This window comes from Dromaius novaehollandiae, chromosome 9 (genome assembly GCF_036370855.1).
Source record: "Dromaius novaehollandiae isolate bDroNov1 chromosome 9, bDroNov1.hap1, whole genome shotgun sequence".
NCBI lineage: Eukaryota > Metazoa > Chordata > Aves > Casuariiformes > Dromaiidae > Dromaius > Dromaius novaehollandiae.
In genome coordinates this window covers 9,768,151-9,795,945 of record NC_088106.1, presented here as the reverse complement: position 1 = coordinate 9,795,945, position 27,795 = coordinate 9,768,151, and the positions used below count along the sequence as shown (strand labels likewise).

The following is a 27,795-nucleotide window of genomic DNA, read 5'->3' as shown; positions in this document are numbered from 1 at the left end:
AAACCTATGGCAGAGTTTAAAACTAAATCTATTTGACTTTTCATGGCCCATGTGCCAAGTTCAGTTTCTCTCCTATAACTTTCATCTCTTAGTTCATGTAATGTGTTTGTTTTTACAAAGCAACGTATTAAATGATGCAGTTCCTAGTGTTTCAACTACAGAACCAACAGATGCTGAAAACAAACAAAAAAAACCAAAACAGGAATCTTAAGGAGTCTGTATTATTTTTATTACAGTTATAGTAAAAGGAAAGTTTGACACTTAAGTTGAAGCTATGCAAAAGATTCTACTAGGGTTGGACAGTGTTTTCAAAATGAACTCACATTTTGACACTTTATGATATATAAGAAAATGAATGGTCAAACTCTTTTCCAAGTTCAAAATGCTTAAACTGTAGAACTTCAGGAACTGGGAAATCATACTGCAAGAAATACCACAGCGCTGCTTCTACTCTTTCCCTAGGCAATTTCTGCTTAGTACATTAAACAAGATACTAGGCAAAAAATGAACTGAGCTTTGCCTAGCAGTTTTGTTGAAGGAAATTTTCAACTGGTTCAAGTAATACTTTGGAACAGAGATATCCATATGTCTTTGATAAAAGGAGTTTTTCCAGTATGTCTGGAGTTCAAAAAAAAAAAAATTTTTTTTTGGAGAAAGGAACAACCTGAAATTTCCAGGTAGGGGATCAAGGCACCGTTTAAAACGTGAAACGGTGTTATTTCTAAGAATGTACATAAATGTAAAGACAAATGACACCACATGATATATTTAAGACTGAAAGTATTCTACTTCAACTGCATAAAGTATACATTTACACAATGGGTTCACCACTATTATGTGGGACAAGAATATTCTGGCCTTTGAGCTTACATCTCCCAAATTTAAGTTATGAATCTACCAATTCAAAGGATTGTCAATATCTTGCCCTGATAGTAGTGCGATACCTTAGTGCACCAACAGGTTTTTGATTACTATTCTGAAGCACATGGACTGGACTTAAGCAGGGGAAAATTCCTCTGTACTACTCACTGTGCAGGCATAGGAAAAATTCTAGAATATGTTCCTAAATGGTATGGTAATCGATGCAATGCAGAAAGTAATGCCAAAGTCACTATGGAAGGAAGTTAACAGATAAATGACTGACTTATTATCACCCTACACCTAACATAGTTAATATTGAACAAGCAATAAGTTGTACATACTTATCTCAATTCTGAAAGAGTCATCCTAAATAGTAAGCAAAAGTCAAAAAAAAAGTATAAAAGCTACCTGCATAGCGGATCATAAAGATCATAGTTTATGTGAAGCCCACTATGCATTTATCCTGTTGTGTTCAACATGAAAAATCTGAAATTCTATGAATTGTGGGACAGTAAATTATTTCATATTTGAAATATTTATGGATCTATAAACTCTCTTATAAGTATATATTAATTGATTTCTAATGCAGTGTAATGTATTTCAAGGTGAAATGGAAAATAGAGTTATGCTGTTTGTATCATAATGAAAATATTTATGTAGAAATCATATTTCAGTGACTGCCTCAATGATTTTGACCATTTTGGACAAGCATTTTTTCCTCTTTCAGATATGGCAGTTGCTACGCAGTAGTATTAGTATCTCATTTTGTGTAACACATTGTCTATCTCCCTAAATATAGTTAATGTTACAAACAGCCATAAATTCACACAGTACTTGAATACAGAAAATTTGGCTCCAGACCTGAAGATACCACATATTAAAAGAAGATAATAAAGGGAGAAATACAATATTAAGAGATCACCAGTGATACTCAAACTTATTAAGCATTTAATGAAAAATGATTTAAGAAAGGATGAGTTGTAAGAGGATGTCTGGCAGACAGAGAGGGTTGAAAGAAAAGCAGTATGAATAAGGAGAAAGAACAAAGCAGTGGTATCCAGTTTCTGTGTTTCCTTGCCAACTTAGTAATAGATGCAAATAGGCTTACTCCATATTTAACCACCATGACCTCCTTCTACAGTATTGTGAAGATTACCACAAAAAAGGAATGGCAATAATTTGAGACTTTATTTACTTTTTTTTAATTCAAAGTGTAAGTTGATCATTACTACTGAAGTCAGAGCTTATTCTCCTCACCATTTTCTATTTTTGGTTAGAGATAGAACAAACAAGTGTATGTAAGTCTAGGTAATGAGGGAATTATTTTACCAAAAAAACAAAACACCCAAAAAACTCCACGCAACTTTAGTTCTCAACCTGAGACAGTCAGAATAAGTTTTCCAATACTCAGACAGTCCCTCTAATCATTCTGCATAACTGTTCCATTCCTATTTGAAAACTTCATCTGCATTTGAAATTATAGCTCTTCAAAAAAAGCAGTACAAATTATACACTGCACCATTTTTTACTGTATGTTCTGATGTGTACCTCTCCTCTGCTTCCTCAAACTTAACCCAGTAATATTTTTCTTACTTTGCTTTTGTTTTCCATTCCAAACCACAGATAATACTGTTGTACTCTTCTTCTAGTGTTTTTTTTTTCCCCTACACTACCAACAAACTATAGTATCTCTCTTCTTATACTACCTTTGAAGTCTATCCTCTGTATTTACATAACTAAAATGTCAGATACTCTGATACAAGAGTACCAAACCCAGAACTTGTTACAAGTTGCTCAGTACCTCAAGAACAAGGACATATCTGGTCAAAAACTGTTATTACACTCAAACACAAGAAAATCTCTTACAAACTTGCAGTTACAGTGCTACTTAAGAGCACATGTTTATAATTGGTCAACTCAATAATTTTGAGGTGTTCAGTTCTTCGATGCTAATATTCAAAAGATTGCTTTTCAATGCCTTCAACTCTGCTATCCAGTTCCAATGGACAAAGATCTAGCTTTAAGTTTTCAAATGGTTTACGTTTGAACTCATCCGAGTTACAGCAGTCTAAGAAACCAGCTGTCCTTAAAAACTTATGAGCCTTGCAGCACTCCTCAGCCACAATATATACCATAAGCAGATACCTGACTCTGTGATCGACTTCCCTTAGAGTATCAAGGAAAAAATAGAAAGAAATCTGTCTTTAGTTCTTTACAGTACTTATGGACCTAACTAGTCAGTAAAAAGTAAACCAGCAAGTAAAAGGTTACAAGCACACTTAGGTTACACAAGAAAATCTACCTGAAAACATCAGATTGCAAGCAAGAAAAACAGTATCACTGAAGGAGAATCACAAGTTTTGCAAAGTTCAAGCAAGTATATCTGAATTGATTTAATTATGCCAAAAAGTCCCTAACAGTTTGCATGGTAAGATAGTTCTGTTTAATATGCTTTGGTTGATCGGTGAAACATTAATACATTTTATTGGTACTATAAAGAAAGGAGAACATATTACTCACTATGCTACACAGCAGACAAAAATTTGATTTCTTCTATTACAATAAATCAGGATACATGAAAGTTTTCTTTATTACTAATATACTTTAAAAAAATGCAAATACTTTCAAATTTTAGTAGCTAATCTTGGAAAGTGAGTTTGCCTTACCAGCCCTGCATAGCTGTAGTTAAACCCTAGTTCACGTGATATAGTCCAATTGGCATGTTCTTCAATCACCGTCATATCTGGGAACTTTACAGGATTACTAAACCAATCAAATTCCAGCTCTAAACATGGAGTTTCCTATGTAAAGGAAATTTAGATTACTTTTTCTGTGGAATGATACAATTCAGAATATAGCATACTTTGAATAGGTACTCCTAAGGAAGAAGCCTGCATGCAAGTACTTACTTTATTTGGATTTGATCCAGTAACACCAATAGGATTCAACAAATCCTCTAGCCCATGAGGTACTGCCCAAAGATTCAAAGCCATTTTCCCAGACACAAGAGTGTCTGTGTAATCAAACATGTTTATATTTCCCCAAGCCAATGGACAGTGTTCCTTAAAGAGATTAAAGGATCATTTCTCAGTTTCATCCATTAATTACAGCACAGCAGTACAATTTCAAATAAGAAACAGATTAAAGATTTTTAAAAATGTAAATATATATTCATGGTTGTTCAAAGTTCTATCTGGTAGAGAGATAAATCAGACTCTTTTGATTTGGTAAATTAAACAGCTGCTGTTTTCCCTACATTTAAACTCTAGCTAGTAAAAAAACAAGCAGGTCTAACCATAAAAATAAAAGTGACAGGCATGCTCTGAATGAACTCTTGCTACTTTTTCAAGCAGTCTTAGGATGAGGAGGGAAGAAGCAGCAATTCGATTCAGGAAAACAGCACAGTAAATCATCTTCCTATTATTAATACCACATCAGCTGATCAATTTAAGTTGGAAAACGGAGCAAATAATTAGAGAAGTAGGGTTGTATGAGAAGTTCTGTTGACTTCCTTTTCTTAACACTTGTTTAGGTCCACTTTTTTGTGATACTTCACATATCAAATATACCACTTAACATAATGGAATTTACCATTCTAAGGCATCTGAAACTGTGGAACTCAATCTCTGATATTAACCCCCTGTGCCACCATATGTTATAACAGTCATTTTGCAGAATGATATCAAAACACTCACAAATATTTGCCAGCATTTTCACCATGCCCAAGATTTGTAAGTTTATTACTACAAAACCTGGTTATAGACAAAAACAAACCCAGAACCCAAACCCAGAACCCAAACCCAGAACCCAAACCCAGAACCCAAACCCAGAACCCAAACCCAGAACCCAAACCCAGAACCCAAACCCAGAACCCAAACCCAGAACCCAAACCCAGAACCCAAACCCAGAACCCAAACCCAGAACCCAAACCCAGAACCCAAACCCAGAACCCAAACCCAGAACCCAAACCCAGAACCCAAACCCAGAACCCAAACCCAGAACCCAAACCCAGAACCCAAACCCAGAACCCAAACCCAGAACCCAAACCCAGAACCCAAACCCAGAACCCAAACCCAGAACCCAAACCCAGAACCCAAACCCAGAACCCAAACCCAGAACCCAAACCCAGAACCCAAACCCAGAACCCAAACCCAGATTTAGGAACTTAAGTTTAAAAGTATTCACACTTAAAAAGATTTAACTTTGATCATTTTGCCTAGCAATATAGTACAGACATGACTTGCAGTGTTAAATAGGTAAGGTTTTTTCAATGCTTTTTAATTTCTGACCACAAAAGAGTAGTTGTTAGAACAGTGTAAAAGAAAAAAACCGCTACTTTAATCAGATCTAAATCAAACACATCACTAAGACCCATTTCTAGGACAGTGTTTACCAACTATCTTCCCAAACTTGACTTAAGTAGTTTTGCTTATTACTGTAACAAAGCTATGAAGTATTCTACCTCTTTAGCACCCTTCCTGCCTTTAACAGAACAGATTGAAAGGCAGAGTCGAGCAGCACGTGGAAGATCAGGAATGTACATGTCATACGATAGCCATTCATTCCATCTGTAACATTGAAAAAGCAGAATAAAAACAGGTTAAAAGAGAGCATTGAAGATACTAGGAAGCAATGAACAGTTACACTGAAAAGCATATGTTATATTTCTACCTGAACTCTATCTAAAGAGGATGCCTTTTTACTGAAGAAGGATCCTCTGACATACCTTTGGCCACATTTGCTGTGGTTGGGAATGAAAACTTCCCTGATTAGCCTTCTAGCACCAATACTGTTTGAACAGTCATGCTAGGTTCAGTTCTTAGTAACAAAAACTTAGTAACGAGTATATTTACTTAATCCACTTTCACTCCTGCAAGCCCTCTGACTGCAACTGTCAGTGCAGGTATAACCTAAAGACAATGGATTTGCTTGTGTTTTACTAATGTTAAGTTTAGCTTGTGAAATATTTTTCACTTCAAAAAAAAAAAAAAAAAATTGGGAAAAAACATGGAATCATGGAATAGCTTTCAGAACCCAACTAAATTAGAATTATTAGAAAGGAAGAAAGATATCTCCTAGCTGGAAACTTAATACAGAAATCAAAGGCAATATTCCTAGTGTCCTACAACACCATTTTTACACGCACTGAACAATGTACAGACTTTCAACTTGTTTTTGCTAAATATATTACATGTTTGATATGCGTAGAACTTGATTAGAGAAAATTTTTCGTAACTGAGGTTTAGAGAGCTAAACAAACAAACAAAATTTTCCAAACCTTTTCTCTAAATTTGAGGAGAATCATTGAATGTATGGATTGTCATCTTCAAGTTTTGTTGCCTACAATACATCTTGCCAATTCTGTGACATAAAAAAGACTGAAACTAACTTACAGTCAAACTTGAAACATTGGGGACTGGTTAAGTATCAATACTAAAACATTATGAAATTCCTCAATAATAATGATACAAAATGATATTTCTATAGCTGCATAAAGAAAGGAAAAATGAAACGAGTGGCAACTACAAGACACTTGCCAAGTAAATGCTTAACTATGTTGCTGTTAAACTGTACAGAAGTAACTGCAACAGGAAGCAATTAACGATTAAGACGCGAGGAACTCCTTCGACAATGCAGTACGCGATGTCTATTAACTAAAGTAAAATCAGAGCGAAGGCTGAAACATGGTAAATGTTACCTCTCTAAGTGACTAAATGACACTGTTTAATACTAGTTACAATTCATTTGTGAAAGTAAGGGCTCCTTCAAATCCTCTTTTTGCAGAATGGTGGGTTTGATATCCCATGAGATTCTAGCATACTAGAAAAATGGTAGTCCGTAAAAGAACATAGGCATTTTTATTTTGGTAACTCCTCAAGCAGTCTGGAGCCTTGCATATAGCCACTGTTTCCTCATTTTTCATTACCTTATAATCTCTCCATTATCATTAATTCAAGCAGCTTGAACCATAATAAGGCAGAACAAGTGGATTCATGCTGCTCTCAGTTAGGCCTGTTAACTCTAGAATTGCAATAACTCAGATGTTGTTCCATTTACCACAGTAATCAGAGAACACAGATTGATTCTGCAGGAATGTACATTGTTTTAAATCTTAAAGTAGACAATCTCTCAATTTGCAGAACTGTGCTTCTGAAAAGGAACTTCCTAAGCTGGAAGAGGCAGCAGCTCCCAAGGACAGCATTAGTTTTCCATGGTGTCTGTAACTACTACAACCAGTGCTAAAAGCAGCATTTTACAAGCTAATAACTGCCTTAAGCCCTTCTTTAAGGATAAAGAAATTGGCAGATAACAAACTTAAATTCACTTTTCTTACATGAAGCCATACTCTTCACCACCTTTCCAAGGACACTTTCCCTCCAATACAGCTATACTTAACTCCTAGCTTAGCTATCTATGGGGCAACTAGGAGGGAAAGGTATTTTTCAGTAATGACATATATTATTAGGCTCACTAATTATAACATCTAATCACATTCATAGAAAATGTAGGTATCTAAGGCAAAAAATATTATTTGAAACTTTCAAAGACATGAAGTCTGACAGAAAATGCATGTCAAGAATTACTTCTGAACAAATGTTTTGCATCTAATCCTAACAGATGCTGAAATTTCCCAGCTTCCTGTTAGTCAGGTATGCGCAGAAAGTCAACACCTTTTAGATATTAGTTCTAAATATGTTCCATATGCTCATATAAAACTTTTTACACTTTAAAGGCACTTTTAAGTTCACATGATTTATTTTTCCAGATAAAATTCATGGTAGGTCAAATTTACTGACGGTAAGTGAAATTTGCTGAATACAGTCAGCCCAGTGCTGGCAGTCACATCCATGTTAACAGGTAGTTCCCATCTCTCCACACTCAGTAGCTTTGCTTTAGGATATGCTGTGCAAACTCATTGGAACAAATCTGAAGTTTACACTACATTAAATTGCTTTATGCTGAAGGCGGAATATGAACCTGCAATTGGAACACTTGCTACTGAGCCACAGTCGAAAGAAGAACTCAGTCTCCCCACAGCTATGCTGATTTCACAGTATTTAATAGTAATTATATTGGGGGTTCAGAGGCAACTATGAATACACGTGTGACACAGATCTGTTCAGTAAAGACACCAGTCTATTACATATAATATTATAGGACAAAATACTTGTTTGAAATTAATTAATTCTATTTATAAATGTGGCAACCTGTAAAAATGTTCTTAACAAAACTTCAGGCAAGGAATTCCCAGCAAGGAGCTCTACCTTAATAATGCTAAACATAGCCTATACTTCTTCAGTACTATCGTTCAGGATACCCTGGATGTCAGGATATCTCTAGTCATTCTTCTTAGTTTACCTGGGATTAGAACAAGGTACTCTCTGAGTATTCACATTGTCACACAAAGGCTCCCCTCCATGGTAGATACCTGTTCGAACATAGATCTGAAAATAACATGCTGGTATTAGTACTATCTTACAAATGTTGCTGCAGACAGTTTTCATTCCAATCAACATATACTACTGACTAAAACATATTACCCTTACATTTCTATCAGGTAAAAACACCCAAAACAACAAAAAACCCAACCCTCTTCCCCCAAACTCAAATCCACTCATTCTCTACAAGGTGGGAAGCACAGAATATAAGTCTACCCTTCTAGAAAAGATATTTTGGTCTTTCTTCATTACAATTGCAAAACTAGTTCTTAAAAATAAACAACTTAAAATGAACTTCTAAACAATGGGAATTTATTCTCAATTCTTCTTGTGTCAAACTGTAAGGAAAGAAATGACCAAATAGACACCTTCTGAGAAAGTTACAGTCAGGGTTGCAGTTTGACTTCAATGGGATTAGACCCTATTTGCCTTTTCTTCTTGATCCCTCCCATCCCTCCCTTTTCAAAAGCAAGCACGCTATCCAGCATCCCTTGAACAAAAGTGTTCCTAATTATTGTAATACTTTTTTAAACATAATCCTTATACAGAACATGCAAGATAACAGGGACTTGTTTTTTCTATTACATACTCAGTTGAAGTGAACTACATAAACTCAGTTTTGCTCCATCGGACAGCAAGTATTTGGCTGAATACCAAGACTCACACATTTTTTAGTACGTGGAAGTGTTTAGATGCTAAAACATGGTTATGTTTTTCAGAATTGAGTGCTTAAATTTTAATAACTAAGTGGCTTAATTTTCTAACATGTTAAATAACACATCTTTTTATACACAAATATGGAACAGAAAACTCGAGGGGGGACGTTTGAGGCACTGAAAACGATGTATGGTGCCATACAGCATTTGCCTCACCTTGTCAATGTCTCGGATGTTCACATTTACATAGGTTGCACAGAGGATTCTTATTCTGAGAGCACTATTTATAGACCAGAGAGATTTGGCTGTAGCTTCTCCATTCATATAGGGTGTAGCTGTAGAAATGCGCCTGGAATAAGATGGCATTGTAAAGGTATCCAGTGGCAGCTGGGTATATAGGCTCTCTTTAGCCATCAGCATCAGATTAGGCATGCGACCAAGCATTATACAGCTTCGTATGTACTGCAAGAAAACAAAACCTAAATTCAGTATGTTTTAATTGTATGCTCTTGGTAAACAGTGCCAAGAAGCGCTCAGAAAAATATGTAAAAGCATATTTAAAGAGCCCTTATTTCAGTTGTAACATCCAACAGTTTAAATATTTTGCTGGATAGGATCATACAGTAGCACTTTATACAGATGTTGAGATATGTATAACGTCTACAACAGTGGAAAACTGAGCTTGAGACAGAGAACAGAGTTGATTATTATCTGTTTATCTGCACCATGAATTAGCTGGGCCACAGAAAAGGAATCAATGCAGAATGACAAGTCAGGTTTCTGGTAGGGCTTCTTCGCTCAGGCACAGTGCAGCTCAAACAAAACAGACTGCTTCCCAATTACAGCTGTTTCTGGGAGCAGTTTAGCTATCTGCACATACTATGCTGCTGAACTAGTCTACCATACAGATCTAGCACAGGTGTCTATGATACTCCTAGTGACAGGTAGGGACAGTGACACTTGTTTTTGGTTCAGTTGCACTTACTAGCTTCAGCTCAGCACTGATCTTGATGGACTCAAGCCACCCCCTTAAGCCTGTATGGTGGACATTCAGGACTGAGTCCTGAGAGCTTTTAGTCTGCCAACAGTACTACAAAATACAATGTGTTAAGACTGGTCCAGCTCCGCACTGTAATTAATAAGCTCTTCTGCAACATCGTACAGATATACTGGATGCTTCTGAAGAAACCACGCTAGATCAAACAGGTCTTATGCCTGATCACAAGATGACTCTGCAAAGCTAATCACGCATGTCTGCACTTGTACCCCAGCTTCCACAGTTTAGAGTTTCTTTCCCCATTATTCAGGGTACCCCATCCCCCTCCTCTTTCTCATTGCTTTGGAGAGTAGACTGTCAACCATTTTACATCAAGGCATGGAAGCTGTTTATTACAACAATACATTCTTCCAAGAGGAAGCAACAACCCTCTGCCAGGAAATCTACAGGGTAACATTGCTGCCTACTGCAGAAGAGCTGCTGATGCTCTTCTGTCAGCAGTTCTGGGTCAAAGTCACAGCACTGACAAAACCAAGGCACTGAAGGAAAGACAGCCACTATAAAGATTTAAGACTTCAGCAGCACTGGAAGTTTAGTACTGCTGAAGTAAGGTCAAAAAGTTTACTGAGGTGAGCACCAGGAAAACAATTTGTCATTTTTTCCCCACCCCTACAGGGGGAAAAGAGAAGATTTATAGTAACAACGGTTGCTTTATAATTTAACATCTGATCAAAGTTCCTTTTGCATTACATCAGTCCCATTCAAGCATAACTCATCTCTTGCTGTTAGAAGTCCAGGATGTTTCTGAAAGCCTGTGCCACTGTTTTACGTCTAATGTTAGAGATAAACTTCTGCTGCATTCCAAGGAGAAAAATTACACTGGGCTAATTTATGAGACTTCTAAGTACATAAAACAACAGACATGCACAGGGATTACCCAACTAGTTTAAAGACAAATACGCTTAGTTTCTACCTTTTAGATCAGTTTAATGAAACAGCAAGCCAATGAAAATTAATCACCTTCCTCTCTCACAAATTTCAATTATTTTAGTGTGCTTCAGTAGAAATCCATTATGTTACTCACCTTATACTGGCTCAGCGGGTATTTTTCTAGCAAGTACTCATCACAGCCGCACACTTTTAAAATATACTTGCCCTGGTACTCCAAGACACAGAGTTTCAGTTGTTCAGATGACAGCAACATACTCCGTGTTTTCTTCCTAATTGCTTCAGCGATAACTTGCTCAGGCACACAGTCATGATTGATTTTTAAGGTGTATTTCTGCTTATCATTGTTTGGTGAGACTATTACCCATATTACCACTATAATTTGCCCTAGAAAAAACGTGAAAATGTTTTAAGTATACCATTTTCGGCACACAGTTTCAAAGACAGAGAATTGCTTGCAATACTACTGAAAGAAGTAGCCCAAAATTAGCTAGAACAGCCCAAACTGGCAGAGTGCTAATAAATTCTGGAAGGAACTATGTGCATTCTGCTTATTTTTGATTCAAGTGTAAATATGACCTTTTATATCTTCCAGCAGAGAAAGTATTTTTTTATGCAAAGAAAAACAAAAGGCTAACAAGTTGCTTCTGCCCATAAAAAAAATTCTGATTTACCAAGTTACATTTTAATATTTAAAGAAGTTACTAGAATACCAAAAAGATGTAATTATAAATTTTGCTGGTTTTCTTTTGAACCTATAAACTATCAAACTATCTTAGGAAAGAATAATTCCAGGTGCATAATGTTGATACAGTATACTAAATACACTACATAAGAGTGATTTACCTAAGTCACCGGCTATACTCTTTCATATCAACCACTGAAAAAGCATTATGTTTCTACAGCAAATATGTTACCTTTATCTAGCTTATTGTATATGTGTTTGGGTAGTTCAGGCGAAGACTCTACATTTGGAGGACAGACATATAATGCTCTACTATGTGGTGCATTGGCATCTCGAAGATCCACTGCTTCTTTACAAACATTAAGAATATTTCTTCTGAAATCTTGTACTTCCGGATCCTTAACCATGTCAAATTCACAGACAGGCATGCCGATAGCAAAACCTACAATATCAAAGAAGCAACAGGAAATAATTGTAATTGATAATTAAATTAAAGCTAAAGATTTCTTCCATCGATAACAGAAATGCTTTAAGCAAAATGCAAGCATACAAATGAAATAAAATATTTCTGAATTAACCATTGGCTTCCACTTGTATATTTGTATTGCTTTATTTCATTCAAAGACCACCACAGTTCTGAAGCTAAGTGCATTCAGCATTCCCAAAAAAGGGTTAGAAAATGGGTGTACACTCACTGAAAATCCTGGGAGCCTCATATCACTATTCTCACCGCTAACATCCCTCCTGGAGGGAAAGGACCAGTAAAAGTTCCCTTTGAAGATGGTACATAAAGTTTCTTAAGTGGGCCAGAAAAGCCGTGGTGTCCAATTTGCTCCAAGAGAGGCCTGATTACTGATAGTTATTAGAACCACACTCATCTTTGCTTACAACTGTATGCCAATTCTTCATTTTTTTTGACAAACAATGCTATCTAAAAGTGTGATAAGTGAACGAAAACTAGAATAGCAAAAAAATTAATTCACAGTTTACAAATGCAGGCTTTAGGATGATCATCATCTTTGAACATTTGATGCAACAACTGATGGTTACAGAATGCAAGCTCTGATAAATACAGATGCAAAAACTGACAAATACAACTCAATTCAATTCTTTGGTTTGTATTCTGAAGAGGAGAAACCAGTTAAATAGATTAGCTATGTTTAAATACAGATTATCTCACCTATTTCTCTATTAAGAATCTTTTCTTCTCTGTTACCTACTGGTTCAATGACTTTTAGAAAAGGTTGAAAGAGCCGCAGGTCACAAAGTCTCCGTGTCTCATCAAAAAATTCTTCTCTTTCTGCTTCTTGGGTAACACTTACAAAAATGTAAGACGATTCATCTTGAAGGAGCTGATAGAGAGGGTATTTTCTTGCTTCTTTAAAGAGTTCATGTTTAATAGTTAGTAATGTGGCCTCACGGAGGCATTCTAGAGTCACTATCATTCCATTTGGTAGAAGACACTCCACAAGGATCCGTGGTGGCATCAAGTGGATGCCCCATAGTTCACCAGATGATGGCCGTGGAGGCATTTTTTTAGACTTTTGATAACTTTATAATGGAAAATTTTCAAGTAGTGATTCGTATGAACAAACCTAAGTGAGAACAAGAAATTTAAACATTAAAATTTAAACTACAAACATCACAAGGAATTTTAGATAGAACTGTTGAACAGTTTTACAGTTTTGTTGAACACCTCTTATAATTTTAGCTGAATATTAAAAGATACGTTCTTTTCTTTGTTCTGACACCTGCTACCTTTGCCAGATGCCCTAGATTTCTTGTACTGAAACTTAAAGTTCCTTCTCTTCTGTGTTCACCGCTCTTAATTTTACAGAGCGCTATCAACTACTCCCTACAACCTCTTTTCCACAATAGTCCTAGACTACTTAGTCCTTCTCTGCTCAAGTCATTCAATGTTTCTGATAATCCTTGCCACCTTCTTTGTACCTCTTCCAGCTTTACCATATCCTTTTTGCAAGGTGAAGGGGGAGCCACCATAGCTTCACAGCATACTCAAGGTGCAAACGGAGCATGCATTTACATGGTGACATAATAACGTTTTCTGTTGCTTTCCTAACTATTCCTATTAAATTTGCTTTTCTGATTGCCACACAGCATTAAGACATTTTCACTGAACAATGTATCAGAGACCTAAGTTCTTATTCCAGAGTAGTAAGTTACCTCAGAGGCTATCATACATTATGCAAAGCTTGAATAGTGCATTACTTACACTTAGGCCATAATTTCATTAAATTCAACATGTACAATATCAGAGAGGGTAATATCAACTGACATCTAGAGAGAAGTCCCTCATACCTCCTTCATCAACCAAGTGTTTGGAAAGCAGGGTGCTAGGATAACTATCAGGCTACTACTCAAAAAGCATTCTTAGTCATCTGCTTAAAGAATCCTCTTACAAATGCCCCTCTATCTTAGTGTCTTTTCTTTAATAACAGAAAAGAAAAAATAAAATCTAACTTCACAACCCCTTCTGTCTCATCAGAGCTTTCCAAATGCTCTTGACTGTGGGGAAGAAGGGATGCTTTGCTTGACCTTTTTCCCCCAGTTGCTGAGCAAAAGTCATGACTTCTTTTGTATTCTTTGTATTTATTTAAAGGAAAAGTTTTCTTCCTAATTTCTCCAGTACTTGCTTTTGCCACACTTTAGTTCTTAAGCAGCATTAGTATGACAATATTTTCCCAAATCCATTGCTTCCAAATGAATTCAGAATAGCAACAGTGCTTTAAAGTGCCGCTGCTTTTCCACTCACACCTCATGCATATTTAGAAGTGGTTTTGCTACTATAAAGGACTGACTGCTTTTTAAAAAGAGCTTAGACACTACAGGAGCTATTTTACTTTCCTCATCATTGCAATAGTCTCAGTGAGCAGATGCTGAAATGGGAAGTTCTAAGCACATTCAGTGTATATAAAGAGCCACACTTGGAAAGCTTACAACTGCAAAACTTTACAAATGAACTAAAATAACACCATTCAGAGCAACTTGGAGAATTCTGAATTACTGATAACTGTTTCTGGTTTACAGATAACAAGAAATAGACACAAGGTTAAATAGCATCTTTTTGATCAGCCAAAGCATGAAAAAGAGTCCCTCCCCATAAAGCCGAATCACGTGCTTATATTTACATTTCTTAATTACCAGCATAGGCAGAAACACATTACCGTTAAGGCATATACCAGAGTAAAAACAAACAAAATAAGAACATGCAATTGTAAGAGCTTTTCTGTCCACACAGACAGACAATGATAATATAAATGGACCACAATCAAATTAAACATTCACAGTACAGACTGCATTTATTCCAGCAGTCTTTTAAGCTCCGTTCCACAATCCTGTTTAGGCTTCTCTGAATCAGTGACTGGAAGATCCCATCTTCTCCCTGCCCAAAGCAGGAGTTCTCATTCTTTATCATGCTAGCACTGGTGCTCCCTGAACCAGCTCATTAAAGGTCAGATGGATCAAACCAAAAGAAAACCACTTTTTCTTCTCCTGGATTAGCTTCTCCTGTTTCAGCTGTCTTACTGAGTTCGCCATGGAGTCAGATGAACACTAGGGTCTACACAGGACAGAGCAGGACTGTGGCACTGCTGAGCCAGTTCAACTTCAAAAATTGTGTTTCCAGAGCAATTTTTTCCTCCCTCCCCACCAACAATTACTAACAAAGAAATGGAGACATGGGCGGAGGAGACATGAACCAAGTCCTTTCAGATAGGTGTCTTTTCAAAATAAATTTTAATCTTTGGCTTTTTTAAAAAAATTCAAGTGTTAGAAGCCAACTCAATACTATTTCTTTAAAGACTGCTACAAATAGGCCAAAGGCCACTCCAATCTACAAATCACTCTTCTTAGAGCAACTGCACCAAAGCAGCAGCTTTCGTTTTAAATTGGAAAACAGACATTTGCTGAAACTTTGTATATAGTCATTCTGTGTGCACATTCATTTTGCTTGTACATGTAAGCACGCCTCCGGGGTTTGGATTTGGAAAGCAAAAACGTAAACAGAAACAGTTTTGAAGTACAGTTGGCAGCTTGTGTTTCTGCACGCTTTCATATCTGGAAGGCTGCCTGGAATAAATAGAATCAGTTATGTTCTTCGACAGTAGAAGTATAATTTTAAGAGAATTATAGAGAGATGTTATTTAGATCCAACTGAGGGTACATACGAGCACTTCGAATGAACACTATAATCACACCTGCAATCCCTGACCTTCCAAAAACACCTTAAAACTTTTTCCCTGCAAAAAGTTTTGGGATACCACAGATGTCCACAAAGGCCAAACTCAAAGCCACTCACTGATCAAACTGTGTTGTGTTGAATTGATTAGAGCCTTCACGATCCATTAAGTGCATCTTCTATCACTAACCTTACTATGCACCTAGCCTAGGAGTGACTGCACTTTGAAACTGCATTCAAAAACTAACAGATATACATGGAAGAAAGAGTGAAGTTATTCACAGAATACCGATTCCTACTTGCTTCCCCAGATACGCAGTATCATATTAACGCTAACTTAGAAAAATAGATTATATATAGGATAGAAGTTTGCTATAGTCAAACAATGCTCAAAAAAATTCCTTCCCCCTCGCGGAATGGAGGTCAGTGTGGGAGAAATTCAGCAAGAATTGTACCACAAGTGAGGCAAGATGGGTCCCCCAGCTTAGTCTGCTTAAATCCCGTCATCACAGAAAGCACTTCTTTGAGCTACTGTATAGTTATGATCAGCCTCCAATCCCCACCCTTGCCACACACACAGAGGAGGAATCTTTTTTTGCAATAAATGCCGCAATTCTCCATCTCTACCTTGGCAATCATGTTTTTGCATAGCACCAGTACTTTGTGAAACTCTGCATGGATCATCTGCATCCACAACCAGTCTAGGCGACTGATTCAGAAACATTTAGAACAAAAACCGTAACTTTTTGAAGCTGGGGAGAAACTCTTTTGCCCCAAAAGTCTTGCTTTAAAGAAAAGGTGCTGGTTTGCAACAGACTCAATAGCCTACAGCACCACAGCACACTTGCACAAGCAAACACCAGTAATACAAACACAGAGCAGATGGGCTGTGTGCATGCAAGCATGGTTTTTCTTCCTCCCTCTCAACACTCATACAGTTCTGTTTACCTTATCCTATTAATATATCCAGGGCTAAAATTTAACGGTGACATATTACTTACTGGTAAATCCATCAAAATAAATACAACAGCATTTATACCTGCTGACTGAGAAGCATTGCTAGTATGTGGGCTACAACACAATGGACTTCTATTTTACAAAAATTAAATTCTAATTTTCCTTAAAAAAAACCTCCCAAATAAATGAACTTGAGTCTAAAAATCCACATATACTTTCTCCTACAGACAGCTGAGGCTATTCTAGCCATTTCTGCCGTACTCTCACACATCAGAGCCCTGTGCATCTATAGCTCAGCGGGACACCTTGGCAGTATTTTTACCACTGTTAAGTGTTCTTTGTATGCAACATTTTGGCCAGAAGACTCTCAGAAACAAGAGTGCTGCCGATTCAAGTTTTGCATATGTTGCAAAAAAAGAAAGGACTGTTATCCTTCAGTGTACATAGAACCTAGATTATAAAATCAAGCAAGCAAGAATACAGAAATGAACTTACGAATTCCTCCATTAGCAAATGTGAAGAATCATTCCTTCTTAAGAAGAGGACACTCAGTTTTACAGATACTCTGTTTACAGATTAGATGAAGGGAGCTGACTCTCACTATCTAGAGATTACTCAAACATTCTACCAATTCCACACGGATGTCAATATTTGGCAATTAAGATATAAATACTATGGTCAACCGATAAGGCTTTTTCCTGTTCGGAAATTACCTGTGGGCAGGTTCTGGAAAGAGGGATGCTCCATTTAATAGTAATACAGCCATCTTGTAAAGCAGGCTGTAGACCCACTGCCCAACTCCACGGGCCAGTCCAGGGGAAAAACATCATTTTGTTCACTTGAGGAGACTTATCTTAGTTTGTCAGCAGCATAAGAACCTTCAATTATTCTTCAGCCTTTGCAAGAAGGAAATTCTTCCACCTATTATGTACTAACTAGCAAAAAATCTAGCAAATAAAGGGAAGCAAGAAGTAGAAATAAGCTGTGCTGAACCACTGTATTAAATATATTAAACATGGGATGCTCACGCAAAGAAGTATCACATCCTAAAAACTGAAAAAGAACTGTGTAATCTTGCATTGCTGTAAAAATCAGCTAAAGTTTCAAGATCAATTCAAAAGGCTAGACTAAATACTCGATACAACTTTATTAGTCCATACTTGAAACTGAATTAGTCATTCAGTAGACTTTTACACTTAATTGAAGTCCATTAGCTCTTCCAGTTGTAAGAAATTTCATTACATTCTTTGAAAGACAGAACATAGCAATAACTTGTAACATTCTGTGGTATCTTCTGTATCAGAGCTGCTCGTTAGGATTTGTGTGTAGATTTGATTTCTTTTCCAGTTACAAATTTCCTCTAGACTGTTATCATTTTCTTCTAAAGAAAAAAGCCTTCTACTCATTAAACATTCCAACTATGTCTACGTGTTCCAGTTAAGTTTGCTGTGCACTCACATGTGGGTTATATCATTTGCTTGGTTCTCATCAAACTGTCAGAAGTATCAACAGATATTTCCCCAACATACTTTATTTCTGTGGAATCCCCCCAAAATAATGAAGAAAAACCCTAAACAGTTTTCCATGGGCAAGAACAATGCTTTTCAGAATGCAAAGTTTATATTCCATTTTGGCCCCAAAATTATAAGCTTTTTAGAGAACAAAATGTTTTACTCTCATCTTCAGACATGACAGTCCCTTCAAAACTCCTCAGAAAGAGAACTGGTCAGAGCTGCCTCTCTGTTCAAACCTGCTGTGTGGCAAAGCAGTAGAAGTGTTTCAGACTAGATATTTTCAGTACTGTCCTTTTGTTCTTCCTGCTTGCCAAGCTGGGATTTTTCCAAAATCCAAAAGACTAGCACAAAAACATCTGAAACTGTCCTCTATTACAACACTATGCACAGATTTAAACGGGAGCAGTACTGCTATTTTTATAATAAAAAGCAGGATAAGATGATTGTATTTTAGTTGTGTCTTTGCATTTCTTGCATACTATTTTCATCTTCAATATTTCACAGAAAAGAAGCAGATATGCAGAACGCTTATCTGATCACAAACAGCAGCTCAAAGAAAACAAATAGAGGGATTTAACACTGTCCAAAACGCATCCTGCTACGATTTTGTTTCTTTCTAAAACAGGCAAATATTTTCAAACACTACCAATTTCATTTGTAGTTACCTACAGATTTTCTTCTTTTTTTTAAATAGTGCTGAACATCTTTTCTGTGTTCTAGACAGAATTACAGTTGCAGTCTCTGTAGAAGCACCTTTAGAAACTGCAGTACAGGAGAAATGCAACTTTTTTTTTTCCTGCATAAGGAAATTGTCAGAAATTAGTGAAACTAAGTTTTCGCTCAGTTACATACGAGAACACGGTGTGACTGTGCTTCAGAATTGTGTCTCTTTATCTTACATGCAGATGTTTGTTTCATTCCAGACTACAATATTCTTGCATTCTGGTTGTAGTGAATTTGTGATACCATGAGTAAAATCAAAGGGGAGATCATCCTGAAAAGAGAACGCGCTATAAAGTATTGTCCAAGAGGGAGGGGGAAAAAAAAAGTATCTGTTACTGAAAAATTTTAGTATCAAACATCTGAAATGAAAACAGATTGAACAGTTTAAAAAAGAGACTTCTCAAAGCCCCCAAATTTACTGTTGTTGGACCCTGAAATTTAAGAAAAACAAAACATCTCTCTCAGTTCTAGGGTTTTGACACTGGATTACCTTCAAATCCTCTTGTTCACCCTCCCCCATCGACGCAGGCATATTGTTTATAACTTCACTCATTATCTGGGAGCCATGAAAACAGGATCACGAGAAAGGAGCATTTGCAAGTTGCTGATGACCTCTACAACTCCCACTGCAATTGTACTTTTCCTCTAGGGATCCCACGACATACAAAGAGCAGAATGTCTGTCCTAGAACATTTTCTTCCAGTTAAAAACAGATTTTTTTTACTTTCTGTAAACAAAGGGCAGCCTAGAAATAATTATTTATTTTTTAGTCCAAAAATCATTCAATAATTCCACTTCTAGCTTTACTTCAATGGGACAGATTTTGTACTCATAAAAAATAGTAGTCATGAAGCGCCACAAAGAATTTGAAAGACAACATCCTCTCTTGAGGTTTCACGTTTCTGCTCACTCATACTATTTAAACCATTAGTTTGGCTCGCCATGCAGCGGGATGAAAGTTATCCTCCCATCTGACTGTTTTCTGGCTGGAGCCGTTCCCCCACAGCTAGGTGTGCACTCGAAACCTCAGTGACCTGCAAACTCTTTCAACCTGCTGAAGTCAAAAGCCTTAAAGACAGGCAACAAAATCTGAGCAACAACATATTTTGTACCATTAGAAATAAGTTATAAGATTTTCCTCTGATAACATATCTTTATTATTCTATTTTTTATGTGTGACAAACATTTATGATATGAACATCAGAGAGAACATGAAGTAAATCACACCACGAACCATATTCTCCATGCTACAAACACTAAGGGCTTCAGCTTCATTTTTTTCATGTAAAAATCCTCTACTGCTTTTGGAATTAGTACAAGACAATGAAAACAAAAGATCACTCTGGATTTTCTTTCTTAAGAGTAGATTAGACAAGTAACAAATGCAAAAAAAAAAAAAAGTATCTCCACCTTAAATAATGCTGTTTACTCTTCTCTCTGTGTTTCTTCCCATCCTCCCACCTTCCTGGGATATTTGGAACGCAGACAGTAAACAGGATCTTCAAAAACAGGAAGTGCTGGCACACGGACAAGGACAAGAAGTCAGAGCAGAGAGAATCCAGGTGCTCTGCTCTCTGGCCTGCTCTGAATCGTCACCTAATGCAAACAACCAGGCAGCAGAGCTAGAACTCAGTTACCGGGACACTCCTGGTGCTGATCTCCTCCAGGCATGTTGCCTTGGCTTTTAGAAGCACTTCTCTCTGCTGCAGTAAGATGAGCTGCCAGTTCTACTAAAAAAAAAAGAAAGTTTCCTCTACCGTGACCCATACCTAGAAGGGCAGGAAAAGAACTGCAGTAAAACACTTGCAGTAAACTGCAGTAAAACACTTAGCTTGCCTATGTATTACAGGAAAGCGAGGTCAACATGCCTAGCAAAATCATCAACAGGGTTCAATCTACAATGTTCATCTCACCAGCTCATAGGGATGGAGGGCACAGAGAAATGCACGTTCATAAGAAAACTGGACTGAGATTAGGCCAACTTCTGCTTACTAACTTATATTTAACTTCATTCAAAGGACCCACCCTGCAAGCCTTTCCTTTACCACAAAGGGAAGCCCAAAAAACCATCAAGCTCAACAGATTTTGGTTTGCAGCACACTGCGTACTTCCTATGAAACATTTCTTAGAATAAAGTCCGAGAGCAACTTCAAATGAAGATTAAAAAAAAAAAACTTTTCCATACTGAAGGAACTACTACAGGGCCTTAAAGCAACTAACATGTAAAAATTTAAATATCTGCAAAAATACTGCTACTCACTGGCATCCCAATATTAATGTCAAGCATAGAGAACACTGAACTGGAAGAGAATTTTCTGTTCTGTAATCCAAATATAAATTGGCTTTCCATTAATTCTGTCTTCTCTAACTCCTATAGCCAAACTACATATGTAGAAATATGGGTCTATTTTGCAGGCACTTACTAGATCCCCTTAGCAAAAAAACATTATGTTTTACTTACTGGAAAACAGAGGATGCAATTTTACTTTTGACAGAACATTTGTAAGGATCCGCATACCTCAGCAAGAGACAAAGTAGTAATTTTTTCTTCGTTTTAAGTTTTCAAGTTAAAAAAAATGGAAAATGTTTTCCACTGAGAAAATTCCAATGAGAAAAATTCACTTTTTAAAATTATTTGTTGAGAGAAGGCAGCTTGTGATAGAGTTAATACAAAGGCAGAGTTACCTAGATGAAAAATATAGATTGTGCTGGCTACACCTTCTTGAACTATGAATGGCCAAAACGAATAATTCAGCAAATTGTCCTATGCAGATGTAAAATAAGATAGCAGGCAAGCAAATCCAGTTCTTCGAGAGTAGGTTGGCCCCTCAATGGTAGCTGCCTACTTCTACGCAACCTATAACCACCACAGGGAAGGTCGGTGGCTTTTCAGAAGTCAGTTAAAAATAATGATGCACGACTCCCTAATAGATTTGTTTGTGATACAAAGTCATTCAGTGGTCTTGAATTAGGTATTTATTTAGCAATATATGATAAACTTGCTGGAAGGTGAGCACAGACAGTTTTTTATAGAGTATTAACAAGCCTTTACTGACTACATCGGCAGGTTGGGACTGTACTGCTTACCCTCGTGCACCAAGTGTGAGAGGGGCACAGCAGGATGCTGCGTAGCTACAAAGTGTTTAGCAGCAATACATGCTCCTATGGGACTTTACCTGCTAAAGGACGTGGAATTTTTAGGGGTGCTGCACCTAAGCGCCTCAGGAGATTGTCCCTCATAGAAGACCCAATATTGACAAATTATAATTAGCAATTTTGTAAGCAAACTTGACTGCTACATCTAAGGTACAAAGAAACTATTTTCCCTGGAACTTCAAGAAGTTCTTTTTTACTGTTGCTCTATGTGGTGACCCAACTTAGCTCTCGTTGAATAGCACTTCTTTCTGTGTTTGCAGGTTAAACTCCAAAGCGACAATTTGACTTTTGAGACACTAACATATCCCCAAGATGTGTGTTCAAGCAGTGCAAACAAACATCGCTCATTGCAGTTATGTATGTCATTATGCCCTGTATGTTTCAGCCTGAGGTACAAAAAAGTTATGCTAAACTGTGACAAACAGTTCTTCTGCCTGTTTAATCAAATGTTTATCATTTCTGTATATGCCTGTTAGAAGCATTTGCTTTGCAAACCGTATGTTCTGCAAATGCTAAACCACTACTGCAAGTGTGGGCTGCTGAGACATTAAGCTTGTTAATGGTGCATCTCTTTCTATACTTTAAGCTGTTGCCCAAGCTGTTTCTCTGATGAGGTCAGGATACCAGCAATTTGTGCTTACTATATCTGAAATAAACTGCTAGTATTTGCCTAAACAGAAAATATTTACAAGCAACATGAACTTTCCAAAGAAGAAAGTGACATAAGCTCATAGGCATTTATACAGTGAGCTTTAGCAACATCTACACAGAAATTTGAAGGCTAAGCTTCCCTGCTTGAAAAGTCGCTTTCATATCTGTAACAAGTTAAATGCTTTGAGACTGTGGAACATGTAGCCTATTGCTACAATCCCTGTAAAGGAGACTGTAGTGACAGGCAACTTTAAAAGGACAGAATTTTCTTTAAGAAAAAACACACAGATACTGTTGTTTGTCAGTCACTGCTATTAAAATAGTTTTATACATCTGCACAAACAAGGAAGTACTTTCAATACACAATTCTTTGGGAACAGTTTGTTCATGTTATTGTAGATGTGTATATTCAAAAAGACATTTTCAGCCTGGTGAACTTTAACCTTGGGATAGAACAGAAGATTATGAAAGCCTAAATGGCATGGATTTCATTTCAATCTATAAAAACCATTAATTAGGAAAGAGTGGCTATATCACAACTTTATATAAAATACATACATATGTATTTAAGAGCTTGCCCACATACTAGGACAACAAGAAAGAGAGATTAGAAGCTTTAATCATGGTTATACTTCTCATATCACCTGGCAGTTCCTTGTGATACTATTCTGCCTGCTGATACACAATGAAGGGCTTGGGAAAGGGGTGATGAAAGAAGAGTTGAAGAGCTGCATCGCAAAGTAAGTTGCCAATACATTTAAGCAGAGCTTCCACAGTTAGGAATAGCTTTTGTTCTCCTTTTCTTCATGTATAAACTATGCAATGCCATTGTTCATTGGCTCCTGTTTTCTTCCTTAATCTCTTTGTAATAGTTGTAGCCTTCCTCTACAGGTCAAAATATTCCAAAGTTGGAGATATCAGAGATCAATGGAGGGCTGCTGAGCAATGATAGCTACATCAGCGCTTTATGCTCCAACTCAGAGCAAGTTGAAGAGCAAGGCAAGTTGTGCGAATTTTACTAACCACAACCCCAGTAAGCAGTCGAACACAAACAAGGTACTTAAGCATTACCTTCTCAATTAAAATGTTAAGATCCACTTTAAAAGCATCTGCCACGTATTAAGAAGTTCACACAACTGGTTAAGCACACTCTCCACAATGAGAGCACCTCAATTACACATGTTACTATTTTACACCAAAGCATAAACATAATTTATTATAAAAAAATACCAATCTTTGTAGCAGACTTGCTAGGCTAAGAGTGTCACTCACAGGCACCCTATCTGGACACATGCTCAGTTACACACCAAAGTCAAGACTACTCAAGCTGTCTGGGTCTTGCTAAACCTTAGCTCTTCCACCTAAATGCTAGAGCTTTTAAAGGGACAAGTGCTCTTCTACAGTACTTCATGGCAACACTGAGGGAGATTTCACAGAGGTGACAGCATGTAATTGCAAGAAGATGACATACATTGTATTAATCACTTTCCTCCCACCAGTGGGGACTGCCCTGATAAACAGATAAGTGGAAATGGTTGCTCAACATCCATATAAACCTTTTAGAAAGTGCCAGAAGAGAAATGTTCAGGTCCGTTAGTGTCACCTCCACTCTTACAATTCAGCCATAGCATCTGCTGATTACTGTGGCCATAGCTGGGAATACAAACACAAAAACAGTTTGTAGAGAAGAATGAGGGATATATTACATAACTGAAGCTGTATAATGACCACAAAAATCCTATTTTACATTATTATTTGGAATGGAAGTTTTTTTTAATTTCCCTGTCCCAAAAGGAAGTCTACCTAGAAACTTTTCTTTAGGTTAGGGCTATTAACTTTAATTGTCAAAACCATGTTTGCTGTCACAAGCCCAGGCAGAGTTTTCTGGACTTAATGAAAAGTTAATTAAATGGCACCAGCATCTAAGTTTGATAATAACATACCACACCACGCAACATATAGTTGTTAAGTTTGAGAAGGAAACAACTCATCTCTACTCTGCTTGCTTGGTAACCAGTGTTTACTCTCTGCTCATTCTAACTTTATTTGTGCCTGCAGTATCATATTTTTAGTTCTTAGTTCAATTCCATCTATGCAGTGATTGGTCTCATTTTTCTAGAAAGCGAGAGGTCAGAAAGTCTCAAGGTACAGGAATTTCTGTTCAAACTATTAGATTCTGATCACAGAACAGACAGCACATAGTTATACACATACACACATGCATGTGTGTATATATATATACACACATGTATACACAAAAAGCAGAGGTAATGTCCTCCACAGGGACTCAGGGCTAAACAGCTGATTAAGACACTGTTTTCCCAGATAACAGCTGCAGTCTGATCAGAAGGCCTATGCTTGGTCTCTGCTTCTGGAAGAACCATGATGCAAGTTAACAGCAAGAGCTTTGATGAGGATTCACCTTGGAACCCACAGAATAAGAGGCATTCATCACCGCATTAAGTACCAGCAAAAGACTTCTCGTTCTCCTGAAACATCAGCATGATTATTTTACAGGCTGAATAAGGACAATGCATACTTTTATTCTGAAATGCTAGAAGCAACTAGTTTAGAAAATCTCTGCCTGCTTTTTTATAACCCCACCTTTGACAGTAAGCTGATCTGCAGATGCCGTTCCATGGAGAAAGACAAAATTCCACCTGAATCACAACAGATTTCACTTTTAAATTTCTCTTTAGTTGATACCTCCCTCTAGATGTCCCCAACAGGAACAGCCAAGACTAAGGCTGAGATACTGCATACTGAATAATTCAAGTGTCTTTGTACATGTGGCACTGGTACATGTGGCACTGGTACTGTACATGTGGTACTGGTACTGGCACTGCTACGTGAGAGTTGACTAGCTTGCCCCTTTAATAATTAGTATGAAAATAACAAGATCACTTAAGTCTTAACCACAGAAATTTTTAGACATGCTGTACAATCTAGGAGGCAACCTTCCAGTTCTCTTTCCTTCCTTTTCACTTTGGACTTTGAAAAGTGCCAAAGGAATGTTTCTCTACATTTCTTTGCCTTAGAAGAAGATCATAATGTACAGCCAATAATGTGACTCAGCTGTCTCAAAGTTGCAGGGAACTTTACAGTAAGTCTGAGGTGATTCCGTAAGTCTCCTGTATCTGACAAACATGCTGAAGTGGTGGGTCACAATCCTCAAGAGTTACATTTGTAAGTATTTATAAGTATTTCTTTAATCAGAAGCTGCAAGCAAAACTGCCAGAGAAAAACAGTCTCCCTACATGAAATAAATGAGGATGTAACTTAAAGAAAACATCTTATCATTAGACCAAAACTACACCACTCCTTTGAGGTATACCTAACCTTCTACTGGTGAAAGGTAAAGGGACATGAAAAAGAGATGGTTGAACCTAGAATTCTATGTTTGACCCAACTGTTTCAACTAATGAACTAGGCTATATAACTAATAATTTACTTCTATTGTTGCAAGGCAGCAACATGCCAGAGCCCCCCCAAGTGTTCCATCATTCTCTCTCCTTCAATTTTGTCAATGTAAGCCAATTTCTTTACATTTCTTTTTCACATTCTTAGGGGTCAGATACTGGAATATAATTTTTTCAAGAACAGAGTATAAACATTCCCAGTAAGTGTACTTGGTCAATCATGCATGCCAAGTGTTTTTATTCCCCTCTGTTTACTAGCTTTGAGAAAACTATGTTATTAATCGAGAATGCAAATGATGAATTCCACTGTCCCTCACATTTTTGGTCTGAAATATACAGAGTTGTTAGACTACCTTTCATAAAGTTTGTATCCAGAATTAACTAGAACAATACTTTTTTAGATGAGAAGCATGCTGTAGAAAATAAAAAGTTATATTGCTTGTAGGACAGTTAAGTACTGCTTAGACTGAAAAGACAGATCCAGAATCACACAGACAGTACTAAATCTGAAGTATTTCCATTTGTCCACAAATTTGCTTACAGAATTTATGAAAACAACATAAAAAAGGACTATAACTGAAAAAACAGTTAACACATCAGGATATAGTTTCTGTTTCATTTGACATGCCATTAACTATTCAGAAATAGAATCACAGAATAATTTAGGTTGAAAAGAATGTCTGGAGGTGATCTGGACCAACCCTGTACTCCAAACACCTCAAATGTGTTTGCTGTCCAAATAAATATCAAGAGAAACTAATCTATTTTCTCTCTCTGCTGCTCAAATGTGGATTAGGATACTACAAAGAAAAACTTTCAACAACTCTGACATGACACATTCAACTTAAAGGTCTAGTTTTAGCATAAATATTTTTGTTGCCTCTTCTAGTCATAGATACAGCTTCAGACACGCACCATGACTTGGAAGAACTTTTTGTCTGGCTTTGTAAGAAGAACAGACAAGACTAAGAAGTATGAAATGCAGGGTGTAGCATTCTGAGGAAGGTTTAAAAACCCACTAATCTACCTCAGCCTACACTCCAAGCTGTGAGTCTGGTTTTTCATTTATTTTGTCAAAGTACAAATAAACTTATTCTCTCCCTAATGTTCCTCTTCCAACTTGATCACGCATACCAAAAACATACAGATAGCATTTTTTTCAACTGTGAAATTCACTACATCTGAGTTCTTCCAGTAATTATAAAACTGTAAGTAGTAAGAAAAAACTCAGTTTTAGACTGGATTTTAAGACTAAACTGGGAAGACTAACTTTGCAGTACTATTCCTGCTCCAGTTACAAATCATAACAATCAGTTTTGAGTGTTTCCTCATCAGTATCAAAGTTTAAAAAAAGAAATCTAGCTTCCCCCACCCAAGCAATACTCAAGTTTTCACATAGCCTGTTAATTAAGAAGGTTAAGAAAGGTTAAAATGTATTTAACTAGACACGGCAAATCTACACCTGATTCCTAGCTGTACTAGATGCTGATATTTCTTACATGATTTGGAACTAATCCATTTGCATCCCAAATTCCCTTACCCCAAAACAAGCAAAAAGCAATGGCAACAGTTTTGTATTTGAAGATGACTG

At 36.9% G+C, this 27,795-nt stretch overlaps 1 protein-coding gene across 1 annotated transcript in view; it reads right to left on the bottom strand.

Annotated features, from left to right (window-relative positions):
- The window catches only part of PIK3CA (phosphatidylinositol-4,5-bisphosphate 3-kinase catalytic subunit alpha), a 48,031-nt gene that overhangs the window by 17,281 nt on the left and 2,955 nt on the right, over positions 1–27,795 (bottom strand). Inside the window, exons 2-9 of the mRNA XM_064516637.1 lie at positions 12,767–13,181; positions 11,819–12,028; positions 11,038–11,288; positions 9,173–9,418; positions 8,221–8,306; positions 5,324–5,429; positions 3,771–3,923; positions 3,528–3,662 (exon numbers count right to left, since the gene is read on the bottom strand). Coding sequence (XP_064372707.1) covers positions 3,528–3,662; positions 3,771–3,923; positions 5,324–5,429; positions 8,221–8,306; positions 9,173–9,418; positions 11,038–11,288; positions 11,819–12,028; positions 12,767–13,118 — 1,539 coding nt within the window. The 5' untranslated portion in view covers positions 13,119–13,181. The remainder of the gene's footprint in view (positions 1–3,527; positions 3,663–3,770; positions 3,924–5,323; positions 5,430–8,220; positions 8,307–9,172; positions 9,419–11,037; positions 11,289–11,818; positions 12,029–12,766; positions 13,182–27,795) is intronic.